General features: G+C 41.3%; 1 protein-coding gene across 1 annotated transcript in view; it reads left to right on the top strand.

Moving 5' to 3' along the window:
* Positions 1-22,779, top strand: part of chsy3 (chondroitin sulfate synthase 3) — a 190,733-nt gene that overhangs the window by 4,172 nt on the left and 163,782 nt on the right. The window contains exon 2 of the mRNA XM_014145320.3: positions 2,810-3,093. Coding sequence (XP_014000795.1) covers positions 2,810-3,093 — 284 coding nt within the window. The remainder of the gene's footprint in view (positions 1-2,809; positions 3,094-22,779) is intronic.

Raw genomic sequence — 22,779 nt, 5'->3', positions numbered from 1 at the left:
TACCATAACAAACAAAAGTGAACTTCTAAAGTCTTGCAGGTAAGTATATTATCCTGCCTACTACCTACTACTAGCTTTATATTAGCCTGCCTACTACCTTTTACTAGCTTTATATTAGCCTGCCTACTACTAGCTTTATATTAGCCTGCCTACTACCTTTTACTAGCTTTATATTAGCCTGGCTACTGGCTACTACTAGCTTTATATTAGCCCGCCTACTACCTTTTACTAGCTTTATATTAGCCTGCCTACTACCTATTACTAGCTTTATATTAGCCTGCCTACTACCTATTACTAGCTTTATATTAGCCTGCCTACTACTGTTCCTACTACTAGCTTTATATGAGCCTGCCTACAACTAGCTTTATATTAGCCTGCCTACTACTAGCTTTATATTAGCCTGCCTACTACCTTTTACTAGCTTTATATTAGCCTGGCTACTGGCTACTGCTAGCTTTATATTAGCCTGCCTACTACCTTTTACTAGATTTATATTAGCCTGCCTACTACCTATTACTAGCTTTATATTAGCCTGCCTACTACCTATTTCTAGCTTTATATTAGCCTGCCTACTACTGTTCCTACTACTAGCTTTATATTAGCCTGCCTACTACCTTTTACTAGATTTATATTAGCCTGCCTACTACCTTTTACTAGCTTTATATTAGCCTGGCTACTGGCTACTACTAGCTTTATATTAGCCTGCCTACTACCTTTTACTAGATTTATATTAGCCTGCCTACTACCTATTACAAGCTTTATATTAGCCTGCCTACTACCTATTACTAGCTTTATATTAGCCTGCCTACTACTAGCTTTATATTAGCCTGCCTACTACCTACTACTAGCTTTATATGAGCCTGCCTACTGCCTACAACTAGCTTTATATTAGCCTGCCTACCACTAGCTTTATATTAGCCTGCCTACTACCTTTTACTAGCTTTATATTAGCCTGGCTACTGGCTACTACTAGCTTTATATTAGCCTGCCTACTACCTTTTACTAGCTTTATATTAGCCTGACTACTGGCTACTACTAGCTTTATATTAGCCTGCCTACTACCTATTACTAGCTTTATATTAGCCTGCCTACTACCTATTACTAGCTTTATATTAGCCTGCCTACTACCTATTACTAGCTTTATATTAGCCTGCCTACTACCTATTACTAGCTTTATATTAGCCTGCCTATTACCTATTACTAGCTTTATATTAGCCTGCCTACTACTGTTCCTATTACTAGCTTTATATTAGCCTGCCTACTACTAGCTTTATATTAGCCTGCCTACTACTGTTCCTACTACTAGCTTTATATGAGCCTGCCTACTGCCTACAACTAGCTTTATATTAGCCTGCCTACCACTAGCTTTATATTAGCCTGCCTACTACCTTTTACTAGCTTTATATTAGCCTGGCTACTGGCTACTACTAGCTTTATATTAGCCTGCCTACTACCTTTTACTAGCTTTATATTAGCCTGACTACTGGCTACTACTAGCTTTATATTAGCCTGCCTACTACCTATTACTAGCTTTATATTAGCCTGCCTACTACCTATTACTAGCTTTATATTAGCCTGCCTATTACCTATTACTAGCTTTATATTAGCCTGCCTACTACTGTTCCTATTACTAGCTTTATATTAGCCTGCCTACTACTAGCTTTATATTAGCCTGCCTACTACTGTTCCTACTACTAGCTTTATATGAGCCTGCCTACTGCCTACAACTAGCTTTATATTAGCCCGCCTACCACTAGCTTTATATTAGCCTGCCTACTACCTTTTACTAGCTTTATATTAGCCTGGCTACTGGCTACTACTAGCTTTATATTAGCCTGCCTGCTACCTTTTACTAGCTTTATATTAGCCTGCCTACTACTAGCTTTATATTAGCCTGCCTACTACTAGCTTTATATTAGCCTGCCTACTACCTTTTACTAGCTTTATATTAGCCTGCCTACTACCTATTACTAGCTTTATATTAGCCTGGCTACTGGCTACTACTAGCTTTATATTAGCCTGCCTACTACCTATTACTAGCTTTATATTAGCTTGCCTACTACCTATTACTAGCTTTATATTAGCCTGCCTACTACCTTTTACTAGCTTTATATTAGCCTGCCTACTGGCTACTACTAGCTTTATATTAGCCTGCCTACTACCTATTTCTAGCTTTATATTAGCCTGCCTACTACTAGCTTTATATTAGCCTGCCTACAACCTATTACTAGCTTTATATTAGCCTGACTACTACCTTTTACTAGCTTTATATTAGCCTGCCTACTGGCTACTACTAGCTTTATATTAGCCTGCCTACTACCTATTACTAGCTTTATATTAGCCTGCCTACTACCTATTACTAGCTTTATATTAGCCTGCCTACTACTAGCTTTATATTAGCCTGGCTACTACCTATTACTAGCTTTATATTAGCCTGCCTACTACTAGCTTTATATTAGCCTGCCTACTACTGTTCCTACTACTAGCTTTATATGAGCCTGCCTACTGTCTACAACTAGATTTATATTAGCCTGCCTACCACTAGCTTTATATTAGCCTGCCTACTACCTTTTACTAGCTTTATATTAGCCTGGCTACTGGCTACTACTAGCTTTATATTAGCCTGCCTACTACCTTTTACTAGCTTTATATTAGCCTGCCTGCTACTAGCTTTATATTAGCCTGCCTACTACCTACTACTAGCTTTATATTAGCTTGCCTACTACCTACTGCCTAGATATTTTCTTTGATACTCATTGTATCTCACACAATGCCTCTCTCCCATCCATCCATCCATCCATCCACACAGGCGAAAAGCTCGAGTCATTCCTGCGCTCTCTGAATAGCAGCCAGCCCCTGTACCTTGGTCAGACGGGCCTGGGCACAGCCGAGGAGCTGGGAAAGCTGGCCCTGGAGCCAGGGGAGAACTTCTGCATGGGGGGCCCGGGCATGATCTTCAGCAGAGAGGTGCTGAGGAGGATGGTGCCCCACATCGGAACCTGTCTCAGGGAGATGTACACCACCCACGAGGATGTGGAGGTGGGCCGCTGCGTGCGCCGCTTCGGGGGTACCCAGTGCGTCTGGTCCTATGAGGTAAGAGACAATTTGATGTTTTGTCTGGTGAAGGGAGGGAGGCCTGGTGTTTTGTTGTGTTTCACGGAGATGCATTGTACACTCTCGATGTGATGGGTTTTGTCTTAGGTTTTCAATTGACTTGCTTTTAGTGGCCTAGTGTTTTATGCTATTGCCTTTTACTGGCAAAAGCCTCCAGAGAATGGGCTCTTACACAGTCATGAATGGCAGTCTTTCTGAAGGAGACCAGAGAATGGGCTCTTAGACGGTCATGAATGGCAGTCTTTCTGAAGGAGACCAGAGAATGAGCTCTTAGACGGTCATGAATGGCAGTCTTTCTGAAGGAGACCAGAGAATGAGCTCTTAGACGGTCATGGATGGCAGTCTTTCTGAAGGAGACCAGAGAATGAGCTCTTAGACGGTCATGAATGGCAGTCTTTCTGAAGGAGACCAGAGAATGAGCTCTTAGACGGTCATGAATGGCAGTCTTTCTGAAGGAGACCAGAGAATGAGCTCTTAGACAGTCATGGATGGCAGTCTTTCTGAAGGAGACCAGAGAATGAGCTCTTACACAGTCATGGATGGCAGTCTTTCTGAAGGAGACCAGAGAATGAGCTCTTAGACAGTCATGGATGGCAGTCTTTCTGAAGGAGACCAGAGAATGAGCTCTTAGACAGTCATGGATGGCAGTCTTTCTGAAGGAGACCAGAGAATGAGCTCTTAGACGGTCATGGATGGCAGTCTTTCTGAAGGAGACCAGAGAATGAGCTCTTAGACAGTCATGGATGGCAGTCTTTCTGAAGGAGACCAGAGAATGGGCTCTTAGACAGTCATGGATGGCAGTCTTTCTGAAGGAGACCAGAGAATGGGCTCTTAGACGGTCATGGATGGCAGTCTTTCTGAAGGACACCATTTGTAAGAGAAGTGTGTGTGTGTGCGTGTGCATGCGTGTGTGTGTGTGTGCGTGTCTGTCTGTGTGTGTGTGTGTGTGGCGCGTGTCTGTCTGTCTGTGTGTATGTGTGCATGTGAGCGCACGTGCGTGTTTTTGTATGCCCGGGGTGTGTTTCCTTTGGCAACCACCTTGGCCTGAAGCATCATGTGTCAGTGGTCGTCAGAATGTCCTTTCTTTTCCCAGGAATTGGGAATCTCTCTAATGGCAAATCCATTCCCTCCAAATATGTTATCTCCTGTGGGGCTGAGCAGAAAGAGTTGGCCTCATGACAAATGGATGTAGTGAGAGATCTGTCTGCTCTCGATTGCTTTGTGGTGAAATAGTGTACTCTACATGCAACCGCTGTTCAATTTTTACAGTGAATCTGCCAATACATATTTATTATAGTGTTATTTGATAGATTATGTTGACAGTTGACAGTGTTATGCTAACAAACTACATTTCAGCGTAAAGGGGTCATTTTTCCTGTGTAGTACATTCCACTATAAGAATTTGGACACATTTTCTTGATTTGGAGAAAATTGACCTGAAGCGTAATATTATACTTTAGACTCCGGAGCCAATAGCGGCTACACTTGCTACTTCAACGGCTAGTGTAGCAGGTTTCATTTACTCCAATCGGAGCGCATCACTTGCAGCTCACGCTATGCAAAAAATGACACATCATGTAGGTCTGTGATGTGACCTGTTCTAAACACATTACCTCTGGTCAAAGTCATTTCTGTTGCCATTTGTGGTTGTCACCAATTTCACCAGCACCATAGATGAGATTGGAAATAAATGGATGGCTGCAGGCTGTGAAGCTTGTTGAATGGATTAACTATAAAATGCCACATATTCTGAGACTGAATGGTTTACTGAAATAGTTCATCAAGATTAAATTGGATTTGCAGGAGACTGCAGTATTTTCCTTTATTGCACAAAGTCTTGTCACACAGAAAATCACTGTCTTTTGTCACACGGAACATCACTGTCTTGTCACACAGAATTACTAATAGATTTCAACCTCTCCCCTTTAGGTACTTTTATCATGATTTGAAAGCATTAATATTGAACTACTACAGTGCAGTCAGAAAGTATTCACACCCCTTGAAGGTTTCCACATTTTGTTGCGTTACATGGATGAGCAGCTGCACACAAGCCTAAGATCACCATGCGAAATGCCAAGCGTCGGCTGGAGTGGTGTAAAGCTCACCGCTATTGGAGCAGTGGGATCACGTTCTCTGGAGGGATGAATCACGCTTCACCATCTGGCCGTCCGACGGAAGAATCTGGGTTTGCAGAGTGCCAGGAGAACGCCAGGAGTGCCAGGAGAACTGTAAAGTTTGGTGGAGGTCTGGGACTGTTTTTCATGGTTCTGGCTCGGCTCCGTGAAGGGAAATCTTAACGCTACAGCATACAATGACATTCTAGACGATTCAGTGCTTCCAACTTTGTGGCAACAGTTGGGGAAGGCCCTTTCCTGTTTCAGCATGATAATGCCCCCGTGTACAAAGCGAGGTCCATACAGAAATGATTTGTTGAGGTCGATGTGGAAAAACTTGGCTGGCCTGCACAAATCCCTGACCTCAACCCCATCAAACACTTTTGGGATGAATCGCCTAATCGCCCAACATCAGTGCCCGACCTCACTAATGCTCTTGTGGCTGAATGGAAGCAAGTCCCCACAGCAATGTTCCAACATCTAGTGGAAAGCCTTCCCAGAAGAGTGGAGGCTGTTATAGCAGGAAAGGGGGGACCAACTCTATATTAATACCCATGATTTTGGAATGAGATGTTCATCGAGCAAGTGTCCACATACCTTTGGTAATGTAGTGTATCTGTACACTACATTACCAAAGGTATGTGGACACTTGCTCGATGAACATGTCCCTCAGTCGAGCACTGAATTTCAAACACAGATTCAACCACAAAGAACAGGGAGGTTTTCCAATGCCTCGTAAAGAAGGGTACCTATTGGTAGATGGGTAAAAATAGAAAAATCAGACATTGAATTTCCCTTTGAGCATGGTGAAGTTATTAATTACACGTTGGCTGGTGTATCAATACATCCAGTTACTACAAAGATACAGGCGTCCTTCCTACCTCAGTTGCCGGAGAGCAAAGAAACCGCTCAGGGATTTCACCATGAGGCCAATGGTGACTTTAAAACACTTACAGAGTTTAATGGCTGTGATATGAGAAAACTGAGGATGGATCAACAACATTGTAGTTACTCCACAATACTAACCGAAATGACAGAGTGAAAAGAAGGAAGCCTGTACAGAATAAAAATATTTCAAAACATGCATCCTGTTTGCAATAAGGCTAATAAGTAAAACTGCAAAAAAAATCCTGAATACAAAGTGTTATGTTTGGGTGCTGCAAATCCAACACAACACATCGGTGAGTACCAATCTTCTTATTTTTAAGCATGGTGGTGGCTGCATCATGTTATGAGTATGCTTGTCATCAGCAAGGACTAGGGAGGTTTTTGAGATAAAAAGAACCAGAACAGAGCTAAGCACAGACAAAATCCTAGAGGAAAACCTGGTTCAGTCTACTTTCCAGCAGACACTGGGATACAAATTCACCATTCAGCAGGACAATAACTGAAAACACAAGGCCAAATATACACTGGAATTACTTACAAAGACGACCTTGAATATTCCTGGGTGGCCTAGTTACAGTTTTGACTTAAATCAGCTTGTAAATCTATAGCAAGACATGAAAATGGTTGCCTGGCAATGATCAACAACCAACTTGACAGAGATTGAACAATTTTAAGAATATTGTACAAAATATTGTACAATCCAGGTTTGCAAAGCTCATAGAGACTTACTCAGAAATACTCACAGCTGTAATTGCTGCCGATGGTGATTCTAATATATATTGACGCAGGGGTGTGAATAGTTATGTAAATTATAAATTTCTGTATTCATTTTCAATACATTTGCTAACATTTCTAAAAACATGTTTTCACTTTGTCATTATGAGTTATTGTGTGTAGATAGTGGGATTTTTAATTTTTAATTTAATACATTTTGTTTTCAGGCTGTAACACAACAAAATGTGGAATAAGTCAAAGATTCTGAATACTATAATCAAAGATTATAGGCACTGTATATGGCTAGTATGTCTTTGAATACAATTCAAGGCTTGTGTTTCAGCCTTCTTTCCCAAGTCCTGTTATGCCATGGGGGTTAACTCTGAGTACATGCCTCACGGTTGTTGTCAATCCAAATAAGAGCCTTAACCAGAGCTAAACAGAACAGCCCATTGTTAATACAGTACCTGCAATCAGGGGTATGAACCATTGAATAGAACCATTATTTGTTTTGTTCCATTCTACTGCTAAATAAAGTTCTGAACTGGTTCGAACCCCAGAAAAGTACTGGTTTACAGTGGCAAGAAAAAGTATGTGAACCCTTTGGAATTACCTGGACTTCTGTATAAATTGGTCATATAATTTGATCTGATCTTCATCTAAGTCACAACAATAGACACACTGTCTGCTTAAACTAATAACTCACAAATAATTATACATTATACAATTATACATGTTCATGTCTTTATTGAACACACCGTGTAAACATTCACAGTGCAGGGTGGGAAAAGTATGTGAACCCTTGGATTTAATAGCTAGTTGACCGTTCTTTGGCAGCAATAACCTCAACCAAACGTTTTCTGTAGTTGCGGATCAGACCTGCACAACAGTCCTCTTTACAAAACTGTTTCAGTTCAGCAATATTCTTGAGGTAATGCCACGGCATCTCAATCGGGTTGAGGTCAGGACTCTGACTGAACCACTCCAAAAGGCGTATTTTCTTCTGTTGAAGCATTTCTGTTGTTGATTCACTTCTGTGCTTTGGGTCGTTGTCCTGTTGCATCACCCAACTTCTGTTGAGCTTCAATTGGTGGACAGATAGCCTAACATTCTCCTGCAAAATGTCTTGATAAACTTGGGAATTCATTTTTCTGTCGATGATAGCAAGCTGTCCAGACCCTGAGGCAGCAAAGCAGCCCCAAACCATGATTCTCCCTCCACCATACTTTACAGTTGGGATTAGGTTTTGATGTTGGTGTGCTGTGCTGTGCCTTTAGTTTAGTTTAGTTTAATCTGTCCACAGAACATTTTGCCAGAAGCGCTGCGGAACATCCAGGTGCTCTTTTGCTAACTTCAGACGTGCAGCAATGTTTTTTTTGGACAGCAGTGGCTTCTTCCATGGTGTCCTCCCATGAACACCTTTCTTGTTTAGTGTTTTACGTATCGTAGACTCATCAACAGAGATGTTAGCATATTCCAGAGATTTCTGTAAATCTTTAGTTGACACTAGGATTCTTCTTAACCTCATTGAGCATTCTGTGCTGTGCTCTTGCAGTCAACTTTACAGGACAGCCACTCCTAGGGAAAGTAGCAACAGGTCTGAACTTTCTCCATTTATAGACAATTTGTCTTACCGTGGACTGATGAACATCAAGGCTTTTAGACATACTTTTGTAACCCTTTCCAGCTTTATGCAAGTCAACAATTCTTAATCTTAGGTCTTCTGAGATCTCTTTGTTCGAGGCATGGTTCGCATCAGGCAATGCTTCTTGTGAATAGCAAACTCAAATTTTGTGAGTGTTTTTTATAGGGCAAGGCAGCTCTAACCAACATCTCCATTCTCGTCTCATTGATTGGACTCCAGGTTAGCTGAATCCTGACTCCAATTAGCTTTTGGAAAAGTCTTTAGCCTAGGGGTTCACATACTTTTTCCAACCTACACTGTGAATGTTTAAATTATGTATTCAATATAGACAAGAAAAATACAATAATTTGTGTGTTATTAGTTTAAGCATCTTGCTATGGAGCAGGCAAGCTATAGTTCAGCTAGTTGTTTACATGCTTGATGGAAAGACAAGTGTCAGAGAGGGTGGAGGAGTGTTGGGCATCTTGGGATGACATATATTATCTGAATTAGACCCACAGAGTTATATCTACAGAGGTACGGCTTCTATGGAGAAACTTTGAATGTCTTTGAACTTCAGAGTTGACTTAACATTTGGACCAGAGAAGCTAGTTTGCTAACAAAGCTTGTGTGTGCAGAGCAGCAACATAATTAAAAACACATCTTACCTTTTTGTAGTTCATAAATCCAATGTGAAATGTGAAAGCTATAGTATCCCAAACTTGTATTGAAAAAGTTAATCCATTATTTTCTAATTAAAAGTCTTCTATCTATCTTCTGATTCACGCCAGTGTAACGTCATTAGGCTACAGCTATGCTTTGGAGGGGGAGGGGCAGGTAGCCGACAAACACACACACACACACACACACACACACACACACTAGCCTTGACTTCACACACACACACACACATTTTCAGCAGTCAGGCAGACGCTGGAATAAGTTTCTGATTGACAGAGGGAGGGCTTTGCATAGGTGCTTTGTTGCGTTTTTTGCGTGACTGGTTCTGTTCTGGAACAGTATACGGTGCATTTGGAAAGTATTCAGACCCTCTGACTTTTTCCACATTTTGTTATGTTACAGCCTTATTCTAAAATTGATTAAATCGGGGGTTTTTCTCATCAATCTACACACAATACCTCATAATGACAAAGCAAAAACAGGTTTTTAGATTTTCTTGCAAATGTATAATAAAAAAACAGAAATATCACATTTACATAAGTATTCAGACCCTTTACTCAGTACTTTGTTAAAGCACCTTTGGCAGCGATTACAGTCTCGAGTCTTCTTGGGTATGACGCTACAACCTTGGCGCACCTGTATTTGGGGAGTTTCTCCCATTCCTCTCTGCAGATCCTCTCAAGCTCTGTCAGGTTGGATGGGGAGCGTTGCTGCACAGCTATTTTCAGGTCTCTCCAGAGATGTTAGATCGGGTTCAAGTCCGGGCTCTGGCTGGGACACTCAAGGACATTCAGAGACTTGTCCCGAAGCCAATCCTGCATTGTCTTGACTGTGTGCTTGGGTTGTTGTCCTGCTGGAAGGTGAACCTTCGCCCCAGTCTGGGGTCCTGAGCGCTCTGGAGCAGGTTTTCATCAAGGATCTCTCTTTACTTTGCTTCGTTCATCTTTGCCTCGATCCTGACTAGTCTCCCAGTCCCTGCCGCTGAAAAACATCCCCACAGCATGATGCTGCTACCACCATGCTTCACCTTAGGGATGGTGCCAGGTTTCCTTCAGACGTGACGCTTGGCATTCAGGCCAATGAGTTGAATCTTGGTTTCATCAGACCAGAGAATCTTGTTTCTCATGGTCTGAGAGTCCTTTAGGTGCCTTTTGGCAAACTGCAAACGGGCTGTCATGTGCCTTTTACTGAGGATGATCAATGGAAACATTATGCACTTGAGTCTCATAGCAAAGGGTCTGAATACTTATGTAAATAAGGTTTTTCTGTCTATTATTTTTTATAACCATTTCTTAACCTGTTTTCACTTTGTCATTATGGGGTACTGTGTGTAGATTGCTGAGAAAAAACAAAATATTGAATCATTTTTAGAATTGATGTAACGTAACAAAATGTGGAAAAAGTCAAGGGCTCTGAATACTTTCCGAAGGCACTGTAGATCACTTTTGTTCCCGGTTCTGATTTTGTTCCATGAAAAATGTCAATCTTTTACGTTTTTGGTTCTGTTCCCTGAACCAGTTCCAACCCCGACCTGCAATGCTGTTGCTGTATCTCATTGCATTTTTAATTAGATTATACACTGGTAATGTAATTACATTCCACTCTGATGCTCTGCTTGCAGAACGATCTGATAGCTTAGAATTGCAGCTTCCAGGAAGTGTGAGTTACATGATTTCATAGGTCAGGTGCAGTGGAGGATGCTGAGGTGAGGACGGCTCATAATAATTTCTGGAACGTGAAGGAATGGAATCGCATCAAACCATGTGATGTATTTGATACCATTCCATTGATTCCGCTCCAGCCATTACCACGAGCCCGTCCTCACCAATTAAGGCGCCACCAACCTCCTGTGGTCAGGAGAAAAACAGTAGGTCAGCCCAGGCAACCACATGATGAACCAGGCTTATTTAATTAACTAGGGTGCCATGTTCAGGACCTAGCCAGTGGAATAGTAACATAGACCGCTGACATGGTTATTTATTCGACATGACATGTCTATTATCTTGCTGTTTTGTAACATTTGTGATTATTATGGATCCCCATTACTCTTCCTGGGGTCTGACAAAATGTTTAAAACATTACAATACATTCATTACAGAATTCACAGCACACTAACTCCACTACCACATATCTACATGAAAAAGACCCTGAATATATACGCTGAATCTCCCCTAGAGAGGCTTTGCTTAGCACATCATACCTTAATCGCAAAATATCCTGCAAGATGGCATTTTCCCTCGCCGTAGCGAATTCATAAGCTCTGTGCCAAGCACTATGACTGCTTCGCTACTATTTTCTTCCTTGCACTGCAGTTAGGATATCTCAATCTCCCTCAGTGTGTATGTGTCCCACTGAATGAGTTATGAGTCTGAATGTGCTCATTTCAAGCCTTTCCTGTTTTTGTTGTTTTTCGCCAACCCCATTGAGTAGGTGGGCCTCTAAGCATAACATGCTAATGTATCCATCCAACACATGAGAAGGAGTGAGAGAGACACAGGTTAGTTACATAGGGTGATGGTTTCCTTACACATGGTAGTTACATAGGGTGATGGTTTCCTTACACATGGTAGTTACATAGGGTGATGGTTTCCTTACACGTGGTAGTTACATAGGGTGATGGTTTCCTTACACATGGTAGTTACATAGGGTGATGGTTTCCTTACACATGGTAGTTACATAGGGTGATGGTTTCCTTACACATGGTAGTTACATAGGGTGATGGTTTCCTTACACGTGGTAGTTACATAGGGTGATGGTTTCCTTACACAGGTTAGTTACATAGGGTGATGGTTTCCTTACACATGGTAGTTACATAGGGTGATGGTTTCCTTACACAGGTTAGTTACATAGGGTGATGGTTTCCTTACACATGGTAGTTACATAGGGTGATGGTTTCCTTACACATGGTAGTTACATAGGGTGATGGTTTCCTTACACATGGTAGTTACATAGGGTGATGGTTTCCTTACACATGGTTAGTTACATAGGGTGATGGTTTCCTTACACATGGTAGTTACATAGGGTGATGGTTTCCTTACACATGGTAGTTACATAGGGTGATGGTTTCCTTACACATGGTAGTTACATAGGGTGATGGTTTCCTTACACATGGTAGTTACATAGGGTGATGGTTTCCTTACACATGGTAGTTACATAGGGTGATGGTTTCCTTACACATGGTAGTTACATAGGGTGATGGTTTCCTTACACATGGTAGTTACATAGGGTGATGGTTTCCTTACACATGGTAGTTACATAGGGTGATGGTTTCCTTACACATGGTAGTTACATAGGGTGATGGTTTCCTTACACGTGGTAGTTACATAGGGTGATGGTTTCCTTACACATGGTAGTTACATAGGGTGATGGTTTCCTTACACGTGGTAGTTACATAGGGTGATGGTTTCCTTACACATGGTAGTTACATAGGGTGATGGTTTCCTTACACATGGTAGTTACATAGGGTGATGGTTTCCTTACACGTGGTAGTTACATAGGGTGATGGTTTCCTTACACAGGTTAGTTACATAGGGTGATGGTTTCCTTACACATGGTAGTTACATAGGGTGATGGTTTCCTTACACATGGTAGTTACATAGGGTGATGGTTAACTTACACAGGTTAGTTACATAGGGTGATGGTTTCCTGACACATGGTAGTTACATAGGGTGATGGTTTCCTTACACATGGTAGTTACATAGGGTGATGGTTAACTTACACATGGTAGTTACATAGGGTGATGATTTCCTTACACATGGTAGTTACATAGGGTGATGGTTTCATTTCCAGAACGCCGCAGCCCGTCTGGTGTTCAACCTTCCCAAGTTCTCTCACGTCACCCCGCTCCTCCGCTCTCTCCACTGGCTTCCAGTTGAAGCTCGCATCCGCTACAAGACCATGGTGATTGCCTACGGAGCTGTGAAGGGAACGGCACCTCCATACCTTCAGGCTCTGATCAGGCCCTACACCCAAACAAGGGCACTGCGTTCATCCACCTCTGGCCTGCTGGCCCCCCTACCTCTGAGGAAGCACAGTTCCCGCTCAGCCCACTCAAAACTGTTCGCTGCTCTGGCACCCCAATGGTGGAACAAGCTCCCTCACGACGCCAGGACAGCGGAGTCAATCACCACCTTCCGGAGACACCTGAAACCCCACCTCTTTAAGGAATACCTAGGATAGGATAAAGTAATCCTTCTAACCCCCCCCCCCCCCCCCCCTTAAAAGATTTAGATGCACTATTGTAAAGTGGTTGTTCCACTGGATATCATAAGGTGAATGCACCAATTTGTAAGTCGCTCTGGATAAGAGCGTCTGCTAAATGACTTAAATGTAAATGTAATGTAAATGTTTCCTTTGACTCAATGAAACCTAAAATGATTTAAGACAAGAGACTCACCAATACAACCGAACATTGCAGAGTTATGTGCATCCTTTCAAGCACACCCTTCTCATTAATCTGTGGTGAATTATTCACAATTTTTGATGACCAAATAAGGTTTTATATATAAGATGTCTAAATAAAGAGCAACATTATTGATTATTATTATATTATTATTTGTGCCCTGGTCCTATAAGAGCTCTTTGTCACTTCCCGCGAGCCGGGTTGTGACAAAAACTCACACTCATTCTTATGTTTAATGAATGTGTTGTATAGTGTGTGTGTGTGGCAGGCTTACAATGACGGCAAAAAAACAACATTTGAGAGTGCGCTGACCCTGGTGCTAGAGGGGGTACACAGCTGGAGGTTGAATGTTTGAAGGGGTACGGGACTATAAAGTTTGGGAACCACTGATTTAAGTGATTGATAGTTTCTATTCAGCAGTCACAAAAATATGCCTTATTTACTTTGAAGAACTACAAAATAGTGATTTTTGTCAGACAGCGTAGACAACAGCTCTATAGAGATGAGATGATGACATAAATTACTTAAATAATAAAGTCATCAAATAAAACCAATGTAATATACACTATAACTGAAATCTTTTATTAAAGTAATGTGAATAAGTGTTGGTTAATGAGTGATCAGCAGTAATGGACAGTCACTACCATCATGGGTCTTTTATTCATTGTTGTATTCTGTGTTGTTGCAGCATTCAACCCAAAGAATGCATAGTGCATTTAACGTTTAAAAAAATGGAAATCGAAAACCATGATTATTGAAAAATAACAAAATGGAACCGAAACAGAACCGCCCGCTACAAGCACTAACCTCTCAGCAATACTACCCAGATGTTGTGCTGGAATGGCTATCCCAAAGGCAAGTTGTGCAATGTCAAGTGTGTGGGGGAAATACATAACACATCCTAGATCTGAATGAATGAAATAATCTTATTAAATACTTTTTTCTTTACATAGTTGAATGTGCTGACAACAAATCACACAAAAATAATCAATGGAAATCCAATTTATCAACCCATGGAGGTCTGGATTTGGAGTCACACTCAAAATGAAAGTGGAAAACCACACTACAGGCTGATCCAACTTTGATGTAATGTCCTTAAAACAAGTCAAAATGAGGCTCAGTAGTGTGTGGCCTCCACGTGCCTGTATGACCTCCCTACAATGCCTGAGCATGCTCCTGATGAGGTGATGGATGGTCTCCTGAGGGATCTCTTCCCAGACCTGGACTAAAGCATCTGCCAACTCCTGGACAGTCTGTGGTGCAACGTGGCGTTGGTGGATGGAGCGAGACATGATGTCCCAGATGTGCTCAATTGGATTCAGGTCTGGGGAACGGGCAGGCCAGTCCATAGCATCAATGCCTTCCTCTTGCAGGATCTGCTGACACACTCCAGCCACATGAGGTCTAGCATTGTCTTGCATTAGGAGGAACCCAGGGCCAACCGCACCAGCATATGGTCTCACAAGGGGTCTGAGGATCTCATCTCGGTACCTAATGGCAGTCAGGCTACCTCTGGCGAGCACATGGAGGGCTGTGCGGCCCCCCAAAGAAATGCCACCCCACACCATGACTGACCCACCGCCAAACCGGTAATGCTGGAGGATGTTGCAGGCAGCAGAACGTTCTCCACGGCGTCTCCAGACTCTGTCACGTCTGTCACATGTGCTCAGTGTGAACCTGCTTTAATCTGTGAAGAGCATAGGACGCCAGTGGCGAATTTGCCAATCTTGGTGTTCTCTGGCAAATGCCAAACGTCCTGCACGGTGTTGGGCTGTAAGCACAACCCCCACCTGTGGATGTCGGGCCCTCATACCACCCTCATGGAGTCTGTTTCTGACCGTTTGAGCAGACACATGCACATTTGTGGCCTGCTGGAGGTCATTTTGCAGGGCTCTGGCAGTACTCCTCCTGCTCCTCCTTGCACAAAGGCGGAGGTAGCGGTCCTGCTGCTGGGTTGTTGCCCTCCTACGGCCTCCTCCACGTCTCCTGATGTACTGGCCTGTCTCCTGGTAGCGCCTCCATGCTCTGGACACTACGCTGACAGACACAGCAAACCTTCTTACCACAGCTCGCATTGATGTGCCATCCTGGATGAGCTGCACTACCTGAGCCACTTGTGTGGGTTGTAGTAGACTCCGTCTCATGCTACCACTAGAGTGAAAGCACCGCCAGCATTCAAAAGTGACCAAAACATCAGCCAGGAAGCATAGGAACTGAGAAGTGGTCTGTGGTCACCACCTGCAGAACCACTCCTTTATTGGGGGTGTCTTGCTAATTGCCTATAATTTCCACCTGTTGTCTATTCCATTTGCACAACAGCATGTGAAATGTATTGTCAATCAGTGTTGCTTCCTAAGTGGACAGTTTGATTTCACAGAAGTGTGATTGACTTGGAGTTACATTGTGTTGTTTAAGTGTTCCCTTTATTTTTTTGAGCAGTGTATATAGCATACATATAGCATGCTTCTTCTCTGCAACTTAACTTGTGGTCTACCAGAGGCATCCTAATCGTCCAAGCTCCACGTTGGGAGACTGTCACTTTCACTTAATGTCAGAAGTTAAATTATGGATGAGACATCAAGCCATAAGTACGTAGTGGGACTGCAAAAAGTTTACTCTTGCAGCTGCATTTGCATGTAAAAAACCCCATTGAAGACAATTACCGTTGAACTATTGCAAATTTCGACAAGTAGCTTTACATCAGCATGTAAAAAATGTTTAAATAAAAATTTAAGACAATTACTTAGCGTTGAACTATTTCAAACTTCAACAGGTGACTTTACATCAGCCACATCAGTGTGGGAACATGCTCATTGGCTGTCTGGCAGTCACTTTTTACTCCATCTGTACGAGCAGTCAAAGACCTAGGGATAGTAACCTTCAGACAAGTCAAACTACTGCTCTTTTACCTCATAAAGTAGATGACGACTGTTGAATAAATTAAGCAATGCCAATGATTTTATAAGTCAGTCTCTGTTAAATTGTTGTTGAGTCAAATGTCTAAGTTCTGTCTCTTTCCACCACTTTCTTAAAGCCTGAAGGAAAACTTTTGTTCATTTGGTTCACAAAAAAGAAAAAGTATTTAGTCCTGAAAAAAATAACTCATTCAGATACCGTTTTTATATATGGTTGCTTTATGTGAATTTGCTTAATCCACCAAAACATAAAATTGCTTTCATGGTTGGGAAAACTTCATCTGCATATTGATTAAAAAGAACACTGTCTGTGTCCCTGAGGCTATGTCAGGGCTTAGCCCTCCCCGGATTTGAGAGATGCAGCCCCGTTTTTCTACTGGTGGAGTCAATCATCTGCTTCACTCCGCGGTAATGAGTGTATCTATGTACATCTGCTATGTTTAATTAATTTCATATCGTCTTAAGAAGGGGCAAAAAATGTTGTCCTTTCTCTTGTTTTGCTTTTACCTCCCTTCTTTCGCTGCTCATTTGTCGTAAGTCATAGCCGTGATTTCTTCAAAGTGTTTTTAGGTGTTGTTAATGGTAGATTTGGTTTCTGGATGCTATTTACAGTATATGGTATTAATATGTTGTGCTGTAAATTACATATTCACTAAAGATGGCAAACAAGAACTCCATAAAGTGATATAAAGAGAGGTATCTCTCATTCAATCTATTCTCATTGTGTTTTCAAGCGTAATCAATGAAGTGATATACACCTGGTTTAGTGCAAGAGTAGTGTTTTCAAAGAGGTGGCCAGAAATAGCTTCTGGTGAAGTACAGCACATTTTTTACTTGTAATACTGCAAAATATGGAGACAGGTGGTCAGAATTTTGAATTCAAAGTCTGTATGCCAAATACGTTCTGCTCAAGGAGGGGTATTCCCATCAATGATGCATCAAGAGTCAAGAGATCATACAATGGTATGAAAATGTATTATTCCATTATTTAACTTCTTATGGGCAAGTGGGACGGTAGCGTCCCACCTGCCCAACATCCGGTGAAATTGCAGAGCACGAAATTCAAACTACGGTATTATAAATATTTAACTTTCATAAAATCACAAGTGTGATACATCAGAATAAAGCTTAACTTCTTGTTAACCTCTATGGGCTAGGTGGGACGCAAGCGTCCCACCCGTGGTGCACTCCATCAACAGCAGGTGCATTTCAAGAGCGGCAAATTTGAATCCAAATAAATGTCAAAATTCAAATTTTTCAAACATACAACTATTTTACACCCTTTGAAAGATAAACATCTCCTTAATCTAACCACGTTTTACGATTTCAAAAAGGTTTTACGGCGAAAGCATAAATTTAGAGTATGTTAGGACAGTACATTTACAAGAGTTGTGTGTAATGTTTTGTCAATTCAAAGACAGGGTCACCAAAACCATAAAACCAGCTAAAACGATGCACTAACCTTTTACAATCTCCATCAGATGACACTCCTAGGACATTATGTTAGACAATGCATGCATTTTTAGTTCTATCAAGTTCATATTTATATCCAAAAACAGCGTTTTACTATGGCATTGATGTTGAGGAAATCGTTTCCCTCCAATAACCGGCAGTCAAGTCAGCACCACAAATTAAATAATTAAAATTAGAAAACATTGGTAAAATATTATATTGTCATTTAAAGAATTATAGATTTACATCTCTTGAACGCAATCAACTTGCCAGATTTAAAAATAACCTTACTGGGAAATCACACTTTGCAATAATCTGAGCACTGCGCCCAGAAAAATACGCGTTGCGATACAGACTAGCCGTCATGTTGGGGAGATCTAAAATCGAAAATACTATGTAAATAATCCATTACCTTTGATTCTCTTCATCAGATGTCACTTCCAGGTATCACAGGTCCATAACGAATGTAGTTTTGTTCAAAAAAGCTCATAATTTATGTCCAAAAATCTCCGTCTTGTTAGCACATGATCTAAGCCCGCCGGACTTCACTTCATGAACGAGGGGGAAAAATATATTTACGTTCGTTCAAACATGTCAAACGTTGTATAGCATAAATAATTAGGGCCTTTTTTAACCAGAACATGAATAATATTCAAGGTGGACGAATGCATTCTCTTTTATAACGTATTGGAACGAGGGTACCCAACATGAACTCGCGCGCCAGGTGTCTAATGGGCCATCATCGTTCCATGGCTCTTGTTCGGTCAGATCTCCCTCCAGAAGACTCAAAACACTTTGTAAAGGCTGGTGACATCTAGTGGAAGCAATAGGAAGTGCCAAAATATTCCTCAGCCCCTGTGTTTTTCAATGGCATAGGTTTAAAGGTAATACAACACATCAGGTATCCACTTCCTGTCAGAAAATGTCTCAGGGTTTTGCCTGCCAAATGAGTTCTGTTATACTCACAGACACCATTCAAACAGTTTTAGAAACTTTAGGGTGTTTTCTATCCATATATAATAAGTATATGCATATTCTAGTTACTGGGTAGGATTAGTAACCAGATTAAATCGGGTACATTTTTTTATCCAGCCGTGCAAATACTGCCCCCTAGCCCTAACAGGTTTTAATCCAGCCGCTGTGTCAGATTTCAAAAAGGCTTTACGGCGAAAACACACCATGCGATTATCTGAGGACTGCGCCCCGCATACAAACACATGAAAAACATATTTCAACCAGGCAGGTGTGACACGAAAGTCAGAAATAGCGATATAAAAAAATGCCTTACCTTTGATGATCTTCTTCTGTTGGCACTCCAAAAGGTCCCAGTTACATCACAAATGGTCCTTTTGTTCGATAGTGTCCTTCTTTATATCCATAAAAACTCAGTTTAGCTGGCGCGCTTCAGTCAATAATCCACCCAGTTTCCCTCCATCAAAATGCATACAAAATGAATCCCAAACGTTACTAATAAACTTTTCCAAACAAGTCAAACAACGTTTATAATCAAACTTTAGGTACCCTAATACGTAAATAAACTATACAATTTAAGACGGAGAATCATAATTGTCTATACCAGAGAAAAATACCAAAGAACGCGCTCTCTTCCACGAGCTTGGAAACACTACAGCCAAAATGGGAGCCACCTACAAAAACTACAATTTCTGGCTCATTTTTCCAAATCCAGCCTGAAACTCTTTTTAAAGACTGTTGACATCTAGTGGAAGCCCTAGGAACTGCAATCTGGGAGGACTTGGCCTTATAATAAAAGTGATAGCCATTGAAAATAGTGGTAGGCTGAATTGTATTTGTTGGGGGATGGTTTGTCTTCGGGGTTTTGCCTGCCATATCAGTTCTGTTATACTCACAGATATAATTTTAACAGTTTTAGAAACTTTAGAGTGTTTTCTATCCAAATTATATGCATATCCTAGCTTATGGGCCTGAGTAACAGGCAGTTTACTTTGGGCACGCTTTTCATCCAGACGTCAAAATACTGCCACCTACCTGCGGAACCCCTAGCCAACAGCCAATGGCATCGCACGGCGCGAAATACAAAACCAACTAAAATACCACAATTCAATTTTCTCAAACAATCAACTATTTTACACCATTTTAAAGATAAGACTCTCGTTAATCTAACCACATTGTCCGATTTCAAAAAGGCTTTACAGCGAAAGCAAAACATTAGATTATGTTAGGAGAGTACATAGACACCAATAATCACACAGCCATTTTCCAAGCAAGCATATATCACATAAACCCAAACCACAGCTAAATGCAGCACTAACCTTTGATGATCTTCATCAGATGACACTCCTAGGACATTATGTTATACAATACATGCATGTTTTGTTCAATCAAGTTCATATTTATATCAAAAACCAGCTTTTTACATTAGCATGTGATGTTCAGAACTAGCATACCCATCGAAGACTTCCGGTGAATTTACTAAATTACTCATGATAAACGTTCACAAAATACATAACAATTATTTTAAGAATTATAGATACAGAACTCCTTTATGCAATCGCTATGTCCGATTTTAAAATAGCTTTTCGGCGAAAGCACATTTTGCAATATTCTGAGTAGATAACTCGGCCATCACAGGCTAGCTAGTTTGACACCCACCAAGTTTGGTGCTCACTAAACTCAGAATTACTATTAGAAAAATTGGATTACCTTTGCTGTTCTTCATCAGAATGCACTCCCAGGACTTCTACTTCAACAACAAATGTTGTTTTGGTTCCAAATAATCCATAGTTATATTCAAATAGCTCCGTTTTGTTCGTGCGTTCAGGTCAGTATCCAAAGGGTGACGCGCGAGCACATTTTGTGACAAAAAGTTCAAAATATTCTATTACCGTACTTAGAAGCATGTCAAACGCTGTTTAAAATCAATTTTTATGCTAGTTTTCTCGTACAATAGTGATAATATTCCAACCGGGCAACGTTGTATTCATTCAAAGGCTGAAAGAAAAAAATGGAGTAGTCTCGTGGACGCGCATCTCAGTGTCACTGTCCCCAGGCTGACCACTCACAAATTCTGCCGCTGTACTTTGCCCAGAGACTGCAGACTCCCCATTCCACTTTCGGGCGCCTTCTGAGAGCCAATGGAAGAGTTAGAAAGTGTAACGTTACAGCACAGATGCTGTAATGTCGATAGAGATGCAACAGAAGGACAACAAATTGTCAGACAGGGCACTTCCTGTATGGAATCTTCTCAGGTTCTGGCCTGCCATATGAGTTCTGCTATACTCACAGACACCATTCAAACAGTTTTAGAAACTTTAGAGAGTTTTATATCCAAATCTACTAATGCATATTCTAGTTTCTGGGCAGGAGTAGTAACCAGATTAAATCGGGTACGTTTTTTTATCCGGCCGTGAAAATACTGCCCCCTATCCCAAAGAAGTTAAGGGATATTTGATTTTAGAGTCCGTCCCGAAATATACTTTCTTCAGAAAGTTTCTTACTTTCTAAGTTTTCTCATTAACTATTCCTTGTCAACACCCAATCCAAAACCAATCGTTTCAGATTGCTTGCCTTGCTGCCATAGACATGTTTCCTCACAAAATAGAGCCATAATGTTTTATCTAAGCTCACAACAAATAGCAACTGTGATCCTCCTGAAAAAAAAAACTATTCTCATTCCCTCTGCTCGAAGATATCAATTTCTTTTGTGCCAGGGCTTTCAACATCAATGTCATCTGGCTTTGCACTATGTAACTCCCTTCTGGCAGCCCATCCATAGCTGCTGTTAGCTAGTGTTTTGAATACTTAACTCAAGCTGCTTGTCTGCAAATTGAAGCATATTTGTCTACCCCAGGTGGCTTTGGAGATAGAACTGCTTTTTAAGCTTCACTGTTTTCCTGTTAGAATCACCACTGGAGATGGAGGCTTTGAAATATTGTCTCAATCTAAGGTTCTCAGGTATGGAAAATAAAGTTTGTTTCCCGCACTGTATGATCATAGAATTTCCATATGGGCGAAAGTACGTAGGAAAATCCTGAGATGTTGAGAGGAATATAAGAGTGTTTAATACATTTTGTCAGTATATGTTTTGTAGCCTCCTCTACTTGAAGGAGTGCTTGTGGGTTAAGGAAAGGGGGGATTGTTTACATGGGTGGGGGGGGGGGGTCTTGGTGGGGAACGACCAATGGGTGGGGGGGTCTTGGTGGGGAACGACCAATGGGTGGGGGGGGTCTTGGTGGGGAACGACCAATGGGTGGGTTTCCCTGTGGGTCCCGCTTTTTGTTTCACATCCATGGGTTTATTAACACTAAAGATAACAATTACATCATTAATAATAGATTATATTTTTTGTTGGAATCGTAAGAATCTTGGAATTGAAAAGGCCCTATACTCACCTATTAGTTCAAGAACATTGGGAAAAGGCGGCACTCCAAAAAGTTTCTTAAAAAAAAAAGACAAAAAGACGTCACCTCATTTCACCTTTTTATTTTTGGCTGGACAGGCTAACGCATTTCGGCAGTTATGCCTTCATCAGAGCATGAATGGAGAACCGTTTCCCCAAACAAAACTAAAGGTGTGATCATAATGAGACATAAGAAACTCAAAATCATTATCTTGGGGAAAGGCGAAGACCAAGAAGGCAGAGTCACTTTCCTTAAATGTATCCATAATGGAAAGAAAATTGCCTTTATTAATGTGTATACTCCAAATTCATATGAGCCTACGTTCTTTTGATTGTCTGAACAGCATATTGTTAGAATTAACTGAATACCATCTGGTTATTGGGACAGACATGCATGCCATTTTGGACATGTGAGACAAATCTAATAAGACCAACTAGTAATCCAAATGCAACCAAGGCTCTCCAACATATACACTCTGATTAGAACCACATTGATG

The sequence above is a fragment of the Salmo salar genome, chromosome 01 (assembly GCF_965601325.2).
Source record: "Salmo salar chromosome 01, fSalSal1, whole genome shotgun sequence".
In the NCBI taxonomy this organism is placed as follows: Eukaryota; Metazoa; Chordata; class Actinopteri; order Salmoniformes; family Salmonidae; genus Salmo; species Salmo salar.
This window is presented reverse-complemented; position numbering and strand designations above follow the sequence as displayed.